Source organism: Ochotona princeps, chromosome 3 (genome assembly GCF_030435755.1).
Source record: "Ochotona princeps isolate mOchPri1 chromosome 3, mOchPri1.hap1, whole genome shotgun sequence".
Taxonomy (NCBI): Eukaryota; Metazoa; Chordata; class Mammalia; order Lagomorpha; family Ochotonidae; genus Ochotona; species Ochotona princeps.
In genome coordinates, this window is record NC_080834.1 from 89357297 (window position 1) to 89372000 (window position 14704).

The 14704-nt window shown below is 55.6% G+C and overlaps 1 protein-coding gene across 2 annotated transcripts in view; it reads right to left on the reverse strand.

Moving 5' to 3' along the window:
* Positions 1–5788: 5788 nt before the first annotated feature.
* Positions 5789–14704, reverse strand: part of ITGB5 (integrin subunit beta 5) — a 107237-nt gene continuing 98321 nt past the window's right edge. The window contains exons 11-15 of one of the 2 annotated variants that reach the window (XM_058662005.1): positions 13126–13348; positions 10476–10576; positions 8291–8410; positions 7140–7277; positions 5789–6476 (exon numbers count right to left, since the gene is read on the reverse strand). In XM_058662005.1, the coding sequence (XP_058517988.1) occupies positions 6346–6476; positions 7140–7277; positions 8291–8410; positions 10476–10576; positions 13126–13348 (713 nt within the window). In that variant the 3' untranslated portion in view covers positions 5789–6345. Of the gene's footprint in view, positions 6477–7110; positions 7278–8290; positions 8411–10475; positions 10577–13125; positions 13349–14704 lie in introns of both variants that reach the window. The other variant, XM_004577836.2, reaches the window with a different exon arrangement.

The window sequence follows — 14704 nt, forward strand, 5'->3', positions numbered from 1 at the left end:
CCTTGGAGGCATTCTGGAGGGCGGGGGGAGGTAATACACAGAACTGCATTTGAGCAGACAGCTCTAGTGGGCTGGGGGGAGGGGAGAGGGAATGTCCAAATCAGAAGACCTAGAAAGGGTGAGAAGGCTTAGAGGGCAGATGCCCAACTGTCCGGAAGCAGGCAGGACAGGAAGCAATTACAGAACAGCGGGAAATGGCCACAGTTTGACAAAACACTTGAATCCTCCAGTTTAAAAGGGTCCATTGAGCTCCAGATGGGTTAGGAAGAAAGGCATGCTCCCAGCCATATCCTGTGAACACGGCTGGACTTCCAGGATGCAAATCGTACAGAGGAATGAATTAGGAGCAAAAGGCATCAGACTGGAAGTAGCCTGCCATCTGTAGCAGGCCAGCTCAGGGACAGGCAGGGACACACACAGGCCCTGAGGAGGAGGCCCTCCCTAGCCAGCAGTCTCCAGTTGGAGCGGCTCGGCTGATGCTTCAGGGGAAGCCAGGGCTCTGGGTCCTCTCCGCCCCCACCCGCCCCATCAACTCCTTGGGGGTGAGAGAGTGACTTTTAGCAGGTACCGGGAGCCTGGCGGGTGCACCTGCAGTGTGCATAGGTCTGGAAGGTGTGTGCCTCTGGCCGACAGAAGTGGAATCTGTCAGCTGCTGAAGTGGTGGCTGTGGCCGAATCTGAGGAACCTGGACTAGGAAGCTCCTTCGTGATGGTCTAATGCAATCGTCCCATTCACAGATGAAGTCATTGAGGCCTGTGGGGGAAATGACTTGCACAAGATGGTGGAAGAACTCATAATAGAGGCAGGGTAGACTTTTTACTTAAAGATGGAGTTACACAGAGAGATAGTCTAGATCACTTCCCAGTGATCCCAGGGCCAGTTGGAAGCCAGTAGCTTCTTCCAGGTCTCTCACCTGAGTGCAGGGCCCCAAGCACTTGGACGATCGTCCTTCACTGCTTTTCCAGGTGCATTAGCAGAGAGCTGGATTGGAAGTGGAGCAGCCAGGCCTTGAACCAGAACCCACGTGGGATGCTGGCACCACAGGGGCCGGATTCTTACAATCTTTTCCCCTCTTTCTGTAAGGCCATTTCCATTGTGTAAAATATCTCTATATGGCCCCGTGTAGATACACAGCTACATGTATCATATTTTTAAATCATTCAGGCAAGAAGTATTTATAAAACACAGGAAGTGACCCAGACATACCCTGCCCAGCCACATGGCAGTCAGCTCTGGGGTCACGTTTTCTGGAGCATTTGCTGCTATGGCGAGAAGCCCCCGTCCCCTTCCCGCTGCTCCCAAATCAGGAGCCTCAGTAGGTGGCACAAGAATTCAACTGGTAGATGGTATCACAAACCCACTCTCACCCCCGCAACACCAATGCACAGATGTAGGGGGCAGCCTTACTCCATCCCCCTAATTTGGCCTTGGCCATTGGCCTTGGCTTGGCTACTAGCATGCTGCAGGGAACCCATTTTGAGCCCATACTGCTGTTTCCCCTCTCCGCCTTCTGCTCCCACCCAAGAGGACCATGCCAGCATGTTGGTTCCAGGAGACAAGAGCAGGGTGGGGGGTCAGCACAATGGCTCAACTGGTTACCTCCACCTCCAAGTACCAGCTGCTCCTCTTCCCATCCAGCTCCCTGCTTGTAGACTGGGAAAGCGGTCGAGGACGGCCCAAAGCCTTGGGACCCTGCACCTGAGCAGCAGACCTGGAACAAGCTCCTGGCTCCTGGCTTCGGACTGGCTCAGCTGCCGTCATTGCCGAAATTTGTGAACCAGCAGATAAAGATTTTTCTCTTGGTCTCTTCTCTCTGTAAATATGTCTTCCCAATAAAAGTAAATAAATATTTTTAAAAGAGGAGGAGCAGCAGGATGGGTTCCTGCTGCCCACAGCCTCATGCGCTGGCAGCTGGCTGGCTGGTGAGCCTCACCATATGCACCTGTTACCTGTCTGTTGCATGGCAGTGATGACCTGGATAAGCCCAGCATTCCATCTGGGCTGTGGTTCGTGTCCCAGCTTCCCAGGTGCAAGCCAATCACCAGGACCAGCTGCTTGACTTTGGGGGCCTGCTGTGCTTTGACCCGGGGGACCCAGTGCCAGTTCCTGCAGACAGTCAGAGGTGACGCCTCAGGCTCTATACAGTTGGTGCCTTTGCTCCTAGCAGGTAGATATGACATCATGTTCTCCAGGCTAGGAGAGAATTCATTTTTGAAGAAACGTGATATTTAAGAAAACAATAAAATGTACTCGGGTGGGTATTGGACACAGCTATGAAGATGTTGCTTAGGGCCCCACAGCCCATAATAGCGTCCCAACTCCACTTCCAATTCCAACATCCTGCGAATGTGCACTCTGGGAGGCTGCAGAGATGGCTCAAGTAGGTTGTGTCCCTGCACCAGAGTTCCTTGTGGCTGGTTTCAGTCTGGGCCAGCTCTGCCTGTTATAGCCATATAGGGAATAAACTAGCAGATGGAAGCTGTTACTTTCTGTTTCTTAAAAAAACAAAACAAAACAAAACAAAAACCGGAAAACCCATGAGTCCAGAACCTTTCATTTATTTGAAAGGTGAGGGGCAGGGAGAGAGAGGTATAGTCCACACACCAATGCATTCCTCAGGTGGCCGTAATGCAGCCAGGGCTGGGCCAGGTCAGCTGGGAGCTAGGAAGCCACTCGGGCTCCCGGCTGGGGACTGGCCCAGCCCTGGCTGCTGTGGCCATTTGGGAAATAAACCAGGGCTGAAAGCTTTCTCTCACTGCCTCCCGCCCAACTTGTTGCTCTACCTTTCAAATCAATAAAACAAGGACTGGAGAGTCTTACACCAAAAAGTCGCCACTGTGAGTGGTGCGATTCTTTTTACTTTCAACTTGACATGTTTCATCTTCTGCACTTAAAATTTTGCACATGGAAAAATGTTCAAATCAACCAATAAAAACGAACCCTGTGGACCCCGCCACTGAGGTCGCTTGGCACCAAGGTGAACAGCGCTGCTACGTGTCTGCACACCAATGCAGCCCCTTGCACGACACCTGCAGGGACAGTGTCTCCCCAGGCTGCCAGGGCTTCTAGGCAGATGGCAAGGCTCAGGGACAGATCCCTTTGCAGTAGGTCCAAGGCACCTCACAGCCCAGGAAAGGATGCGAAGGGCAGTGGCACAGCGAGCTAATCCTCTACCTTCAATGACGGCATTCCAGGTGGACTTTGGTTCATGTCCTAGCTGCTCCATGTCTGATCCAGCTTCATGCTTATGACCAGAGAACACGGCAGAGGAGGATGAGCCAAGTCCTGGGGCCTGTGCCCCATGTGCGAGGCTGGGAAAAGCAGCTCCTGGCTCCTGGCTCCTGGCTCCTGGCTCCTGGCTTTGGATCAGCTCAGCTTTGGCTGTCACATTTGGGGAGTTTACCGGCGAATGGAACACCTCTCTCTTTCTGTAAAAATCTGCCTTGCAAATAAAAATAAATCTTAAGAAAATGGAAAAAAAATTTAAATAAAGCAAAATGCCAAAGGTCCCCTTTGGTCAAAACACTGTAAAATATAAAACAACAGAGCTGGGGCTGGTATTAAAGTGAGACATTTGGAATAACTGGTGTTTGTGGTTAGATTTTTATTTTTATTTTTGGCTTTGAAAAATATATTTATCTGAAAGGCAGAGTGGCAGAGAGCTGGAGAGAAAGAAAATCTTCCATCTACTCCTCAAATGCTATAATAACCTTGACTGAAGCCAGGAGCCAGGAACTCTATGCCAGTCTCCCACACGGGTAACAGAGGCCAACATGGGCCACTGTCTGTTGCCTTAACAGGTGCAGTAGGAGGAAGCTGGGTTGGAAGCAAAGTAGCTGGACTTGAGCCAGCACTGTAAACTTTTTCATCTTGCTTAGTATGCTGTGTTTGGGACTCCTTTCAGCTCACTGGATGGCCTCAAGAGGCAAGGGGACCAGAGCTGGTGTTGTGGAGGCACATGTAGTGCAGTCTCGGGCGATGCCAGCATCCCACATGGATGATGGTTTGAACCCTGGCTATTCTGCTTCCCATCCAGCTCCCTGCTAATGTGCCTGGGAAACAGCAGATGGCCAAGTACCCCCATGTGGGAGACCCAGGGGAAGCCTCTGGCTTTGGCCTGCACCAGCAGTGACTGTGTGGCCATCTGGGGTGCAGGTGAGCCAGCAAGTTGAAGATCTCTCTGTCTCTCCTCCTAACTCTTTCAAAATAAAGTTGTAAATGAACAAAAACTAAGGGAGAATTCATTAGGATGTGGGGACAGAATCTGTTGTTTTCAGAAAGCTTGTCCCAAGACCTTCCAGCAGGGGGCGCAAAGGCACTGCAAGCGGCTACCTTAGTTGCACTCGGCGGAATCAGGGGCCACTCAACCCTCTCCTGTGTTGGGGGTTCAAGAACGAGCCCCTTCAACGCTGACCATGGGAAAGGAGACAGTGCGCACCTGAACAATATGTCTCCAGGAACCCCAAATTAAATGGAGAGAAGCCTGAAACTTCTTCCCAAATCAATTTTTTTTCTATCCAGAAATCTTCAACCCGCTGTTTGATATTTTTATTAACATTTCACCATATCCCCTCCCACCCCATCCCCATCCCCCCCCCAAAAAATGTCAAGGTGACTTACCCAAGAGCCAGCCAGCTTGCAGTCCTACAGCGAAATATCCAAGATGGGGGATGGGAAGAGGTCAGTCCGGAAGGTTCAAATCCCGGGTCAGCGGCTCCCTAGGTGTGGTCTCTGATGGGGGTGGCAGATGTCCAAAGCAGAGAGCTCAGACAGAACAGGTCACAGGTGAGCCAGGAGGCAGGGGAGGGCTGGGCAGCCAACTGTCGGCCAAGGGCATGCCCTTGGGACCCTCCCACATACCCACCCTGGAGCACTCCCACCTTCTTAGTATCGCTCAGGCCTTAAACACCTGCACTGGGTGGGGATGTTCCAGCAGCACCTGTTGGCTCTTGCCTCTGAACAGGCCCGATCCACGCACAGCCATTCGTCTTGGTGTTTGCCAGAATGGAGGAGGAGGAACTTTTTCTCCAGGCTGGAAGAGGTCACGTGGCAACAACGGTGAGGCCACTAAGGCCTCTGGGGAGTAGGCTGGCGCCCGAAGGCCAGTCAATACCCGAGCTGGGGTGGAAGGCAGCAGGGGCTTCGTACCAGTCGTGCCATGATTTTGCCCAACCTGTGTGGAAATCAACAACTTCTACAAATAAAGGGATGGGGGTCAGACACCCTCTGGGAACCTCCCAGCTCAGACATGAAAGAAGACGTTGCAGTCTTGCAGGACAGAAAGCTGGGCTGGGTTTGGGGCTTAGGGCCTGCATGGAACACAGAAAAAGCAAGCAAGCTGTAGACCAACCCTGGTGCGTTAGCACGATCCATTTCCAGCTACGGGGTGGGCTTCAGGGTGTTTGGCCTGGACCGCCTATGGAGAAAGAGGGAGGGACCGGCAGCCCTGCTCAGGACTTCCCCGTGACGCCACCGCCCCAGCTGGGCAGACAGCCCTGTTTGATGAGAGCCCACTCTCAAGACTGGCCTGGCCACCTGGGAAGTGCCTGGGACACACCCAGACATTCCTAGCCACCCTGAGCAACACCCAGGACTTCACTCTCTGCAGACAGCACCAGGCAAACACAAACCCTATGGGTTTTAGTTCCAAACCACCTGTCCTGCTCTTGACAGAGCACACATCTGGCCATGATAAAACCCACACTGGCAAAGCCCATGCGACCTCCAGCAGCCCAATGGATGACAGCGTAGGCGTGAGGCCAGCAAGTCCCAGTGATGAGAGCCACGCTGTGGATGCACCATCTTTTTATTTCATATAAAAATGGTCAACATGGAGCAAGTCAGACTGTACGTCGGCTCCTGCCCTTGCCGACGGCGTACCAGCCTGCCAGGTGGGCAGCCGGGCCCCTCCGGCAGGGGGAGGCAGCCGCACTCAGGTGCGCACGTGGCTGGGGACCCAGACAGCCTCCAAGCCCCCTTTCGGTCTCTTGCTGGGAAGAGGAAGGGGTAGCCTGCTGAGGGGCTGGCCCAGCAGCCAGGTGTCCTCCTGCACACACAGTGAATGTCTGTCCTCCTCTGCACACAGCAGGTGCTCTTCTGTGCACACAGTGGGTGTCCTGTGCATGTAATAGGTGCTCTTCTGTGTACATAGTGGGTGCTCCTCTGTGTACACAGTGGGTGCTCTTCTGTGTACACAGTGGATGTCCTATGCACAGGGTGGTTCTCTCCTGCACGTGCAGTGTCTGTCCTGTGCACACCCAGACTCCCCAGAGAGGTGTCTCCATGCTGGCCTGTCAGGAGAGCTACCACCAAGGGGCACAGCTGCCCAAGGCACTTCAGTCTTTGTCACAAGTTCCCTCGGTCCTCTGGGGAAGGAAGCATCAATCCACCGTGCCGTTGTAGGATTTGTTGAACTTGTTGAAGGTGAAATCTACAGTGTGGGTGGAGATGGGCTTTCTGTACAGAGGGTTGGAAGCCTGCAGTGCGGAAAGAGGGCATGGATCAGTTTACTGAGCCCACGCAGCAAGCTCCGGTCTAGAAACCCTTCCTCAGCCAGCTGCCTAGGAAGGCAGAGACAGGGCATGCACAGTAGGGTGCCAACAGCCGGTGCACAGCGCTGGGCTCTGCCTCTGTCTCCCACTTTGTACCTGGGCAAGGCCTGGGTGTTCCCTGAGCTGTGTCCTTCCCTCTGCATGGGACACAAGTCCGCCACCTGCAGGCTGGAACAGCTCCAGAGAGGACGAGCTACTGCATACACCTGCTAGCTTTCGGAGGCAGGGCAGCTCTTCCCACCCAGGCTGTGCCCAATGGCTGCCCCCACAGCTCTCCAAGTCACGAAAGGAAGCATCAATCCACCGGGTCATTGTAGGATTTGTTGAACTTGTTGAAGGTAAAATCTACAGTGTGGGTGGCCGGGGCCTGGCGCGGGGCTCTCTGCTGGGCACTCCGTGCTTGGGGGTCATGCAGCTGTCATAACCTAGCCCTGGGTGCATCTTTCCAGCAGGGGAGGGGGAGAGTGGATTCTTTGTTTGGAATGATGGGAATGTCAGTGGCCTTGAACTGGACCACCACCCCTGGGGGCCTGGAGCTTCCCACTTCCTGCCGCCTTACCATTTCGTAGCGGGCCCTGGAACGCTCACTCTGGAACTTTGCAAATTCTCTGCGGTCGTGGATGGTGACAAGCAGCTTCCAGATGGCCAAGAGCGCGATGCCCACCAGGAGGATGCTGCCCACCACGGCCAGGAGGATGGTCATGGCATTTGGGGCCGTGCCACACTCTGTAGGAAGTGGAGCGCCAGTCTCAGGCTCAGCTGAGACAAAGGCTTTTCCTCCTACGCGCCAAGTGTTTCTTTGGGGACTCAAGGCGGAGGGCAAGAAGCACCAGAAGTGAGCTATCCAAAGGTTGGGACTGACCCACATCCAGCTGGCTGAGGGCAGAATGCAACCAGGAGGCCTGGCACAGGCTGCAGGTCCCTCGCCAGCCGCGCCTGCCCACCTGGCCTGGCCTGGCCTACGATGAGTGAGGCTGAGCCCAGCTCAGCTTCCAGGCCAAAGTGGGAAGGTGGGAGGCGGTGGCAACTGCTGCTTCTACCAGGGCCAGGCACCAAGCGCAAGCCCCGAGTGTGGAGCAACAGTGCTTACGTCCAAAGAGCCACAGACAGCGCTTGGGAACAAAGCCTCATTCTCAAAGGCTGGTACACCACGCTGTACCACTGCCTCCACCCGCTCGTTATGTGGGTCTGACAAATTGGAAAGAGAGTTTGCAATTCTGAGAATTACAGAGAGCAAATTTTTCTCTGTTCTCTCCTCCTCCTAAAGAACAGAAAGGGGGCAAGGCAAGATTAGAAACACTGGCTCCCCAAGGCAAGGGCTGCTGGGCACCCCCAAACATGAGGCAACATTGCAGGGGTAGATGCAGCCTCCTGAGTGCCTGGGGGAGCCCAGTGCTTCATCACTCCCTGCTGGGATGGATACTAGAGGAAAGCAGTTCTGGTCCAGGCTGTGTGTGCCAGTGTGTGCCCCTGGGTACCTGGCACAGCATGGGAGCGCTTCCTGCCACCAGCCCTGCAGGGTAGGGTTGTGTTCTGTGTTTGCCTGAGTCTTGGGTCCCCAGCCAGCCCAGCCTCTTGTAAGCCAGACAGGGCTGTGGCTATGGCCTTGGGATTCTGATCTTCCTAAGGACCCGTGTCCCTTTCTATGGCACACGGCATGGACAGCCAAGAGCCAAGGGAAGGTCAGCTCCTGGCCCTGCCCGAGCAGAGGGTCTCCTCCTGCTCCTGCCCCTGCCCACCTGGCTCCCGGAGGACGGTGAGGTTGGACTTCCCGCTGGGCAGCTCCGTGTAGGTGAACATCATGACGCAGTCCTTGGCGGTTTTGTAGAAGCAGAGCACAGCCTCCTGGTCGTCCTTCACTGCAAGGAAAGCCCGCAGGATGTCTCAGCCGAGTTTGGGGGCAGGAGGAGGGTCTTCTGGGGCCGCCCAGAGCCACAAGGAGAGGTGTGGGCAGAGGGTCTGAGAGAGAAGTCCAGGGCACCAGTGTGGTTGAGTCCTGGTTGCTCTGCTTCCAATCCAACTCCCTGCTAATGCACCTGGGAAAGCAGCAGGAGATGGCCCAGTGCTGAGGCCCCTGCACCACAGGGGAGACCTGGGGGCAGCTCCAAGCTGTAGGCTTTGGCCTAAGCCAGGCCTCGGCTGTGGTGGCCATTTAGGGAGTGAACCAGTAGATGGAGGATCTCTGTCACTCTGCCTTTCAAAAAAGAAATCAAGTTTTAAAATTGAACATATGGACTCAGGTTTCCCATACACAGATCACATGCCCAGGGCTTGCTCTGTGGACACGCAGGACCTGCTGGGGTCACACAGTCTCTGGCTGGGGGTGATACGAAGGGCAAAAGCCCTTGGGTGGCAGGGGGCATCAGGGTGGTTGGTGCAGGGAAGTGAAAGGCAAGGAGAGGAGCTCCTCTGAGCCCCTCAGGAGCCTGAGTGAGAGCCATCTTTTGGGGGGCAGCCCCAGGGCCCAGGACTAGGACCTGACGGCATAGGCCACAGGATACAGCCCTTTCCTAGGGTCCAAACACAGAGGGACTGCAGGCTGATGAGGACTCCTGACTTAGGAACTGGGCCCCACAACGTGCCTGCACCCTGAGGCAAAGCCAGTGGGAACTGCCACCTGGCCCAGGCACCAGGCTCGAGCAGAAGGTGCACAAACCCCAGGGCAGGCATTCCCCGTGTTCCGAGGCTTCCTGCACTTCAGAGACCGTTGGCAGGGAGGGTAAGGAATGAGGCTGCAACGGCAGGTGGGCCCTGTATGACCACTGAAGGTCAGTGTTATGACCTAAGATGTTTTCTAGCTTGTTGTTGTTGTTAAAGGCAGTTACATTTACTCTAGCTGGAGACGGGCTAAATTGAAGCTTGGAGCCAGACATTTCTTCCCAAATTTCCCACATGGACCCACGGGCCCGACTATTTTAACCATCCTCCCTCCACTGCTTTCCCAGGCTGCACAGGCAGGGAGCTGGATGGGAAGCAGAGCAGCTAGGACTCAAAGTGGCACCGTTACAGGATGCCAGTGTTGCAGGTGCAGTTTAACTTGCTGTGTCACAGTGCTGGCCACAGCTCATGTTTTCTACAAAGGAATTTTAACCTGAGAACAGACAGACGAGTGTTGTCATCAAATCCAAACCTCTAGGTTGGAGGGGGGGAGCGTGTGCGTATGTGTAGCCGAGCAGAAGGAGGGGAAGGGAACAGCATGCGCTAGGACATGAGTTTTCTCTGGATGGGGAGGCAGCTGTATCACGGAGCTCCCTTCGTTTTCTGCCCACGTTGGCCCAGTTAGGGGGCACCTGGCCCAGGTCTGCAGACAAAACTTATGTAAGCCAAGCCCTGGGTAGCAAGATCGGGAAACAGGCACGGGAGTGGCAGTCTACGGCCTCCCCAGGGACAGCATGGAGCCAAGGGAACACACAATGATGAAGAGGTGACCAGCAGGCCACAAGCCATGATGCAGGACAGCCGTCACTCAAAAAGGAGAGGTGGGACAAGACAGCCTATGTCAGGCGTTAAGTGAGTTTGGACCAAGCCCAGCGGGAGGCAGTGACCAGAACTCTGGGGACCCTGGAGGGCCAGGTAGAGTGGCAAACCCGCCCAAGGGCAGCCTCAATGCAGGGTCTCCTCCCAGGAACATGGCCTTTCTTCTTTTTCTTTTCACCGTCATCCCCATCAGCAATTTCAGTAATAGCACAATGCCATGTGACCACTCACACTGATTCCCGAACATTCCACCATCCCTAACAGAAACATACACCTGTAAGCAGTTAGCCCCAGTACCCTTCTCCCTCTTCCTCCCCCAGCGGTCACTACTGTGAATGTTTCCACGTGGACAGCCAGATCCAGTCCCCTTGGGCACAAGCTCCAGTAGCAGACCTGCCTGGGCTCCAGTAGCAGGTGCTTGCTACGGGCTGCAGAGGGCGCACTCACCGATGCTGTCCACCCAGGTGATGACCTCGTCCCTGCACAGGTGGAGGCAGCTCTGGTTGTCTGCCTTCCCCGTGTGAAGCAGCAGGCACTCGACACAATCTCTGTGGAGAGAGGACACGTGTGGGTGGGTGTCAGGGACTGTGTGGCATCTGTGCCCGAGTACCGGGGCTCCCACCACACAACCCCTGAGGTCTTGGATGCTCATGCCCACACACTGCTGACCCTTCCCTCTTGGGTTTGAGGACAGGGGCCTTGTGGAACACTGGGTCCTCCTCCCACCACAGGCTGCCAGTTCAATCGCTTCCCCATGGTGCTTGGCCACACAGTTGTTTGCACCCGAGCACAGGACTCCTAAGGATGTAAGGCCTGGGATCTCAGCTTCCAGAGAGACAGGGAAGTGTGCAGTGAAGGGGGAGAGTGCAGGGGTGCGGAGAGGCGTTCCTTGGCTGGGCTGCTGGAGCAGGGGAGGAGTTGGACATGCACCAGACAGGGATAGCTGAACTCCAGGGAGGAGTCAGTCGTCCCCCACTGGCCAAAACCTCTGAGCGATGCCAAGTCACTGAGCGGTCTGCAAGGGGCCACCAGGCCCGAGAGAGGGAACGACAAGCACTACAGGAAACAGGGTTAGGACTCACGGCAGGTGTGCCGGGGTACGGCTGCCCAACTCCAATCTACAACCTCATAGAACCTCAGCTATGAGGGGCCAGCTGCCCTGCTCATGGCCCAGGCTGGCAGGGACCACAGGGATCTCTGCAGAACTACAGAGGGCTGCACAACCACCAGGTGTCGCTTCTCTCACCCTCTGCTTAACCCCCGGGGGGCCCTGAGCGGTCTGTGAGCAGTGTGGAAGCTATAATGTAGCTAGCTAGATGATTGAAAGCCACTCAGCAATTCTGCAGCAAGAATCCTGACTTTGCAGAGGAGAAAAGCCGGGCCTAAGCGGGCTACTTGGCAAAGCAGGGATCCTGCATCGGGTGCCCTAACCCTTCCCCGCCTTCAGCGCAGCAAGCGACAGCAGTCTAGGGGCGGGGTAGGGATGTCAGACAGAACATGGACGTGGCTTTCTGAAGAAGGATCTGACGCACTTTGGAATTCAACCTTCCCAGATGGCCAGTGCATCCTAGGCATGGCCTTCCTGGCAGAGGCCTGAGATAAAAACACTGAGATAAAACACAGTAGAGCCCCAGGGGCGGACCCCGGGAACTTGGCTGGTGGCCAGGCCAGGGCGGCTACCCAGCTGTGGTCATTCATGCCGACAGGGCGGCCCTTGGGACTGCCTCCAGGGTCAGTACATGGCAAGCAGGCACAGAGCACTGGCTTCTACCACTTCCTGCGGAAAAGAGGGGAGGGTCCACGTGGCCGTCCCCATGTAATCTACACGCCCCACTGACTTGGGAAAACTCGCCACGTGTTGTTGGGTCGTGTGTTCACATCAGTCCAGACTTGGGGAAAACAAAAACAAAAACAAAAAACACCAAGTTGTTGAGAGGTTTTGCAAGGGGGCGCCTTATTAACTGAGATCAGCTGTGCTGCGCCTGCCCTCCTCCCGGGGTTCAGGGTGTGTTCCTTAGCTCTACCAAGTGAGGACCGGCTGCCCTGCAACGTCAGAACAGAGACATGCCAAACCTGGTGGCTCTCAACAAAGCGGTGAGCCATATGGGCTCCAGACCGTGGGCGCTCACCTCCCCACCACTCCCATGCCGTCTGTTCTTGAGTGTCTTGTTACTATCAACTGTCTGTCTTCATTACTCCCCCATCTCTCCCAATTCCGTGAAGTCCAGCTCCATCCATCTCTCCTCTGCACCTGCAGCCAGCTGGCCAGGACCCACACCTGCGTGCTCTATGGCCAAGTTCAGGGTTGCGCCTCCGAGAACCTCTCCCAGCACAGTCAGGGAGACCAGCAGCGGCAGCAGACCCGGGGAGCGTGAACTCATTGCACTACTGGCCTGAGCCAGACACTCGCAAGGGAAAGTTGCCAAAAGACAGCGGTGCAGTCGCCTCCCGGTCCAGGGGGATGGTTGTTGGATTGTCGCCTCCCTGCCCGGCTCCTCCGCGCGTGCACTCTCAGCATGGAGCAACACCACTCTCGTCTCGCCTGCCCTGTGGTTCTCTCTCCTCCAAGCACTGTTGGAGTGTGAAGGGCAGAGCTGGGAGGAAGTGAGTAGAGCTGCTGGATGGGCAGAGATGTTTGCTACACTCTGCGGCAGCAGACGAGCTGAGCTAAGCCAAGCTGGGGGGGCGATAGTTTCAGGATAAATGGAGCAGAACATTCTGAGCCATCGCACTTGGCTCCTGGCCCATTCAATCTAGGTCAGGTGCCTTTCTATCTAATTTCTCATCAGGCTTTGTTTGTGGTAGCCATTCCCACATGGGTGCTCGAAGATGTCCAAGTGGAGGGGGAGAATTAGATCTGTTTGACAACAATGGCGCAAACAGTACTCCCTCTGGAAAGCGCAGAGCAACACGTGACTATGCTGGGCACCAACGCCAGTTTAACGGACGTCTGTGATCCCCTAATTTCCAAACTTGCCTAAGCACAGGTCGGCAGTTAACATGTCTGTGTTCTGGCAAAAGGAAGCAGTGTTTCTGTTTGAAGGCTACTATTTGACGGACTCTGGGTGGGACACACAGGCTGCCCCGGGGCCGTTACCTCTTGGTGCTGCAAGTGTCTGGGCAGGTAGGGCACTTCTCGCACATTTCTCCAAAGGCTCCCGGCTCCGTGCACTGGCACTGCCCGCAGATGCAGTGCCCGCGATCGCTGCAGATCTGCCCATCTTTGGCCCGGCACGTGCTGATGTCCGTGGAGCAGTTGCAGTTGTCGCCGATATATCCCGCGTGGCACTTGCACTCTCCACAGTGACATTCGCCATGGCCTGCCAAGGGCAGAGGTGGAGTGTCAGGGCCTGTCTACCTCCCACAGGAACATGAAGCCACCTGATGCCTGCTGTGGGCCAGGTACTGGGGACCACAGAGGGAACGCATCGCAGACTGCCTTCACAGCTTGGCTAGAGAGACCGTGGGGACCTCTGGCAGGGGTGGGATTGGAGCTACTGCTCCCACGTGGTCCAGAACTTGGGCCAGGCACATCATGGGACAAGGACCAAGCACAGTTTCTTCCTGCCTCAGCTGTCTGGACCATGGCTCCCAACATGGTCCCCTCCTGACTCCCAGAGCCCACTGATTGTGCCTCTGAATGATGCTCAATGAACTCGGGATTCTGAAATTAGGATGCTCCTGGGTTGCTGTGCTGTCACAAGGGGCCTTACAAGAGGGAGCTCTGACTACCGAAGCAGGCAACGGAGACAGCATGGGGACAGCAGAAGCCAGGTAGCCAGCTAGAGCCAAGGCACGTGAGGAATGCAGCTCAGCAAGACAGACACTGGGCAGTGTCCAGAGACCCCAGGGGTCAGGTGGCCCTGTGGACCCCTGACTGCAGCCCAGTGGAAATGATATGCCTGCTTTTTTTTTTTAAATGTTTATTTATTCTAAAGGCAGAGTTACAGAAACAAAATGAGAAACAGACAGTTTTTTTCCACTTGCTGGATCATTCCTCATGTGGCTACAAGGGCCGGGGCTGGGCCAGGCAGTAGCTAGGAGCCAGCAGCTTCGTTCAGGTCTCCCACGTGGATAGTGGCCTGAAGACTTGGGCCATCTTGTGCTGTTTTCCCAGGTGTGTTAGCAAGGAACTGGATGGGAAGTGGAGCAGCTGGGACTTGAATGAACACCCACATTGGACACTTGGGCAGTGGCTTACCCAGTATGCTGCAGTGCCAGCCTCCGCTCTGACCCCTGACCTCCATGACTGGCAGACTCCACCTGTGATGTTTTTAGGTCACACCATGTGCACTGGTGGGTCACGGCCTGGAAGGGAGTGGATGTCGGAGCATGAGCCAGCCAACAGCTGGGGTGTGTGTACATGTGTGTGTGTGCGTGTGTCTACTACTGCAGAGCTTCAGTTGTAATCGTGAGCCCTCACACTGGGGGGAGGCAATGCCAGCCCTGTCCTCAGGCTAGGAGTGATAGAGCTGAGCCACAGATGGGGGCAGTAGCTCTGCGAGGGCTGCCCAGCTGCTGGCTGCAGAGTCAGGACTCGAACCCAGGGAGCCTGCTTCCAGAGCCCATAGTCTGAACTCCAGCCTTCACTACCTCTCGTGACCACAGCCTGGCCAAGATGAGGACTTGTAGAGGGACGCCCTGACTCTCTCTGCCTACAAGAGGAAATGCTGGCC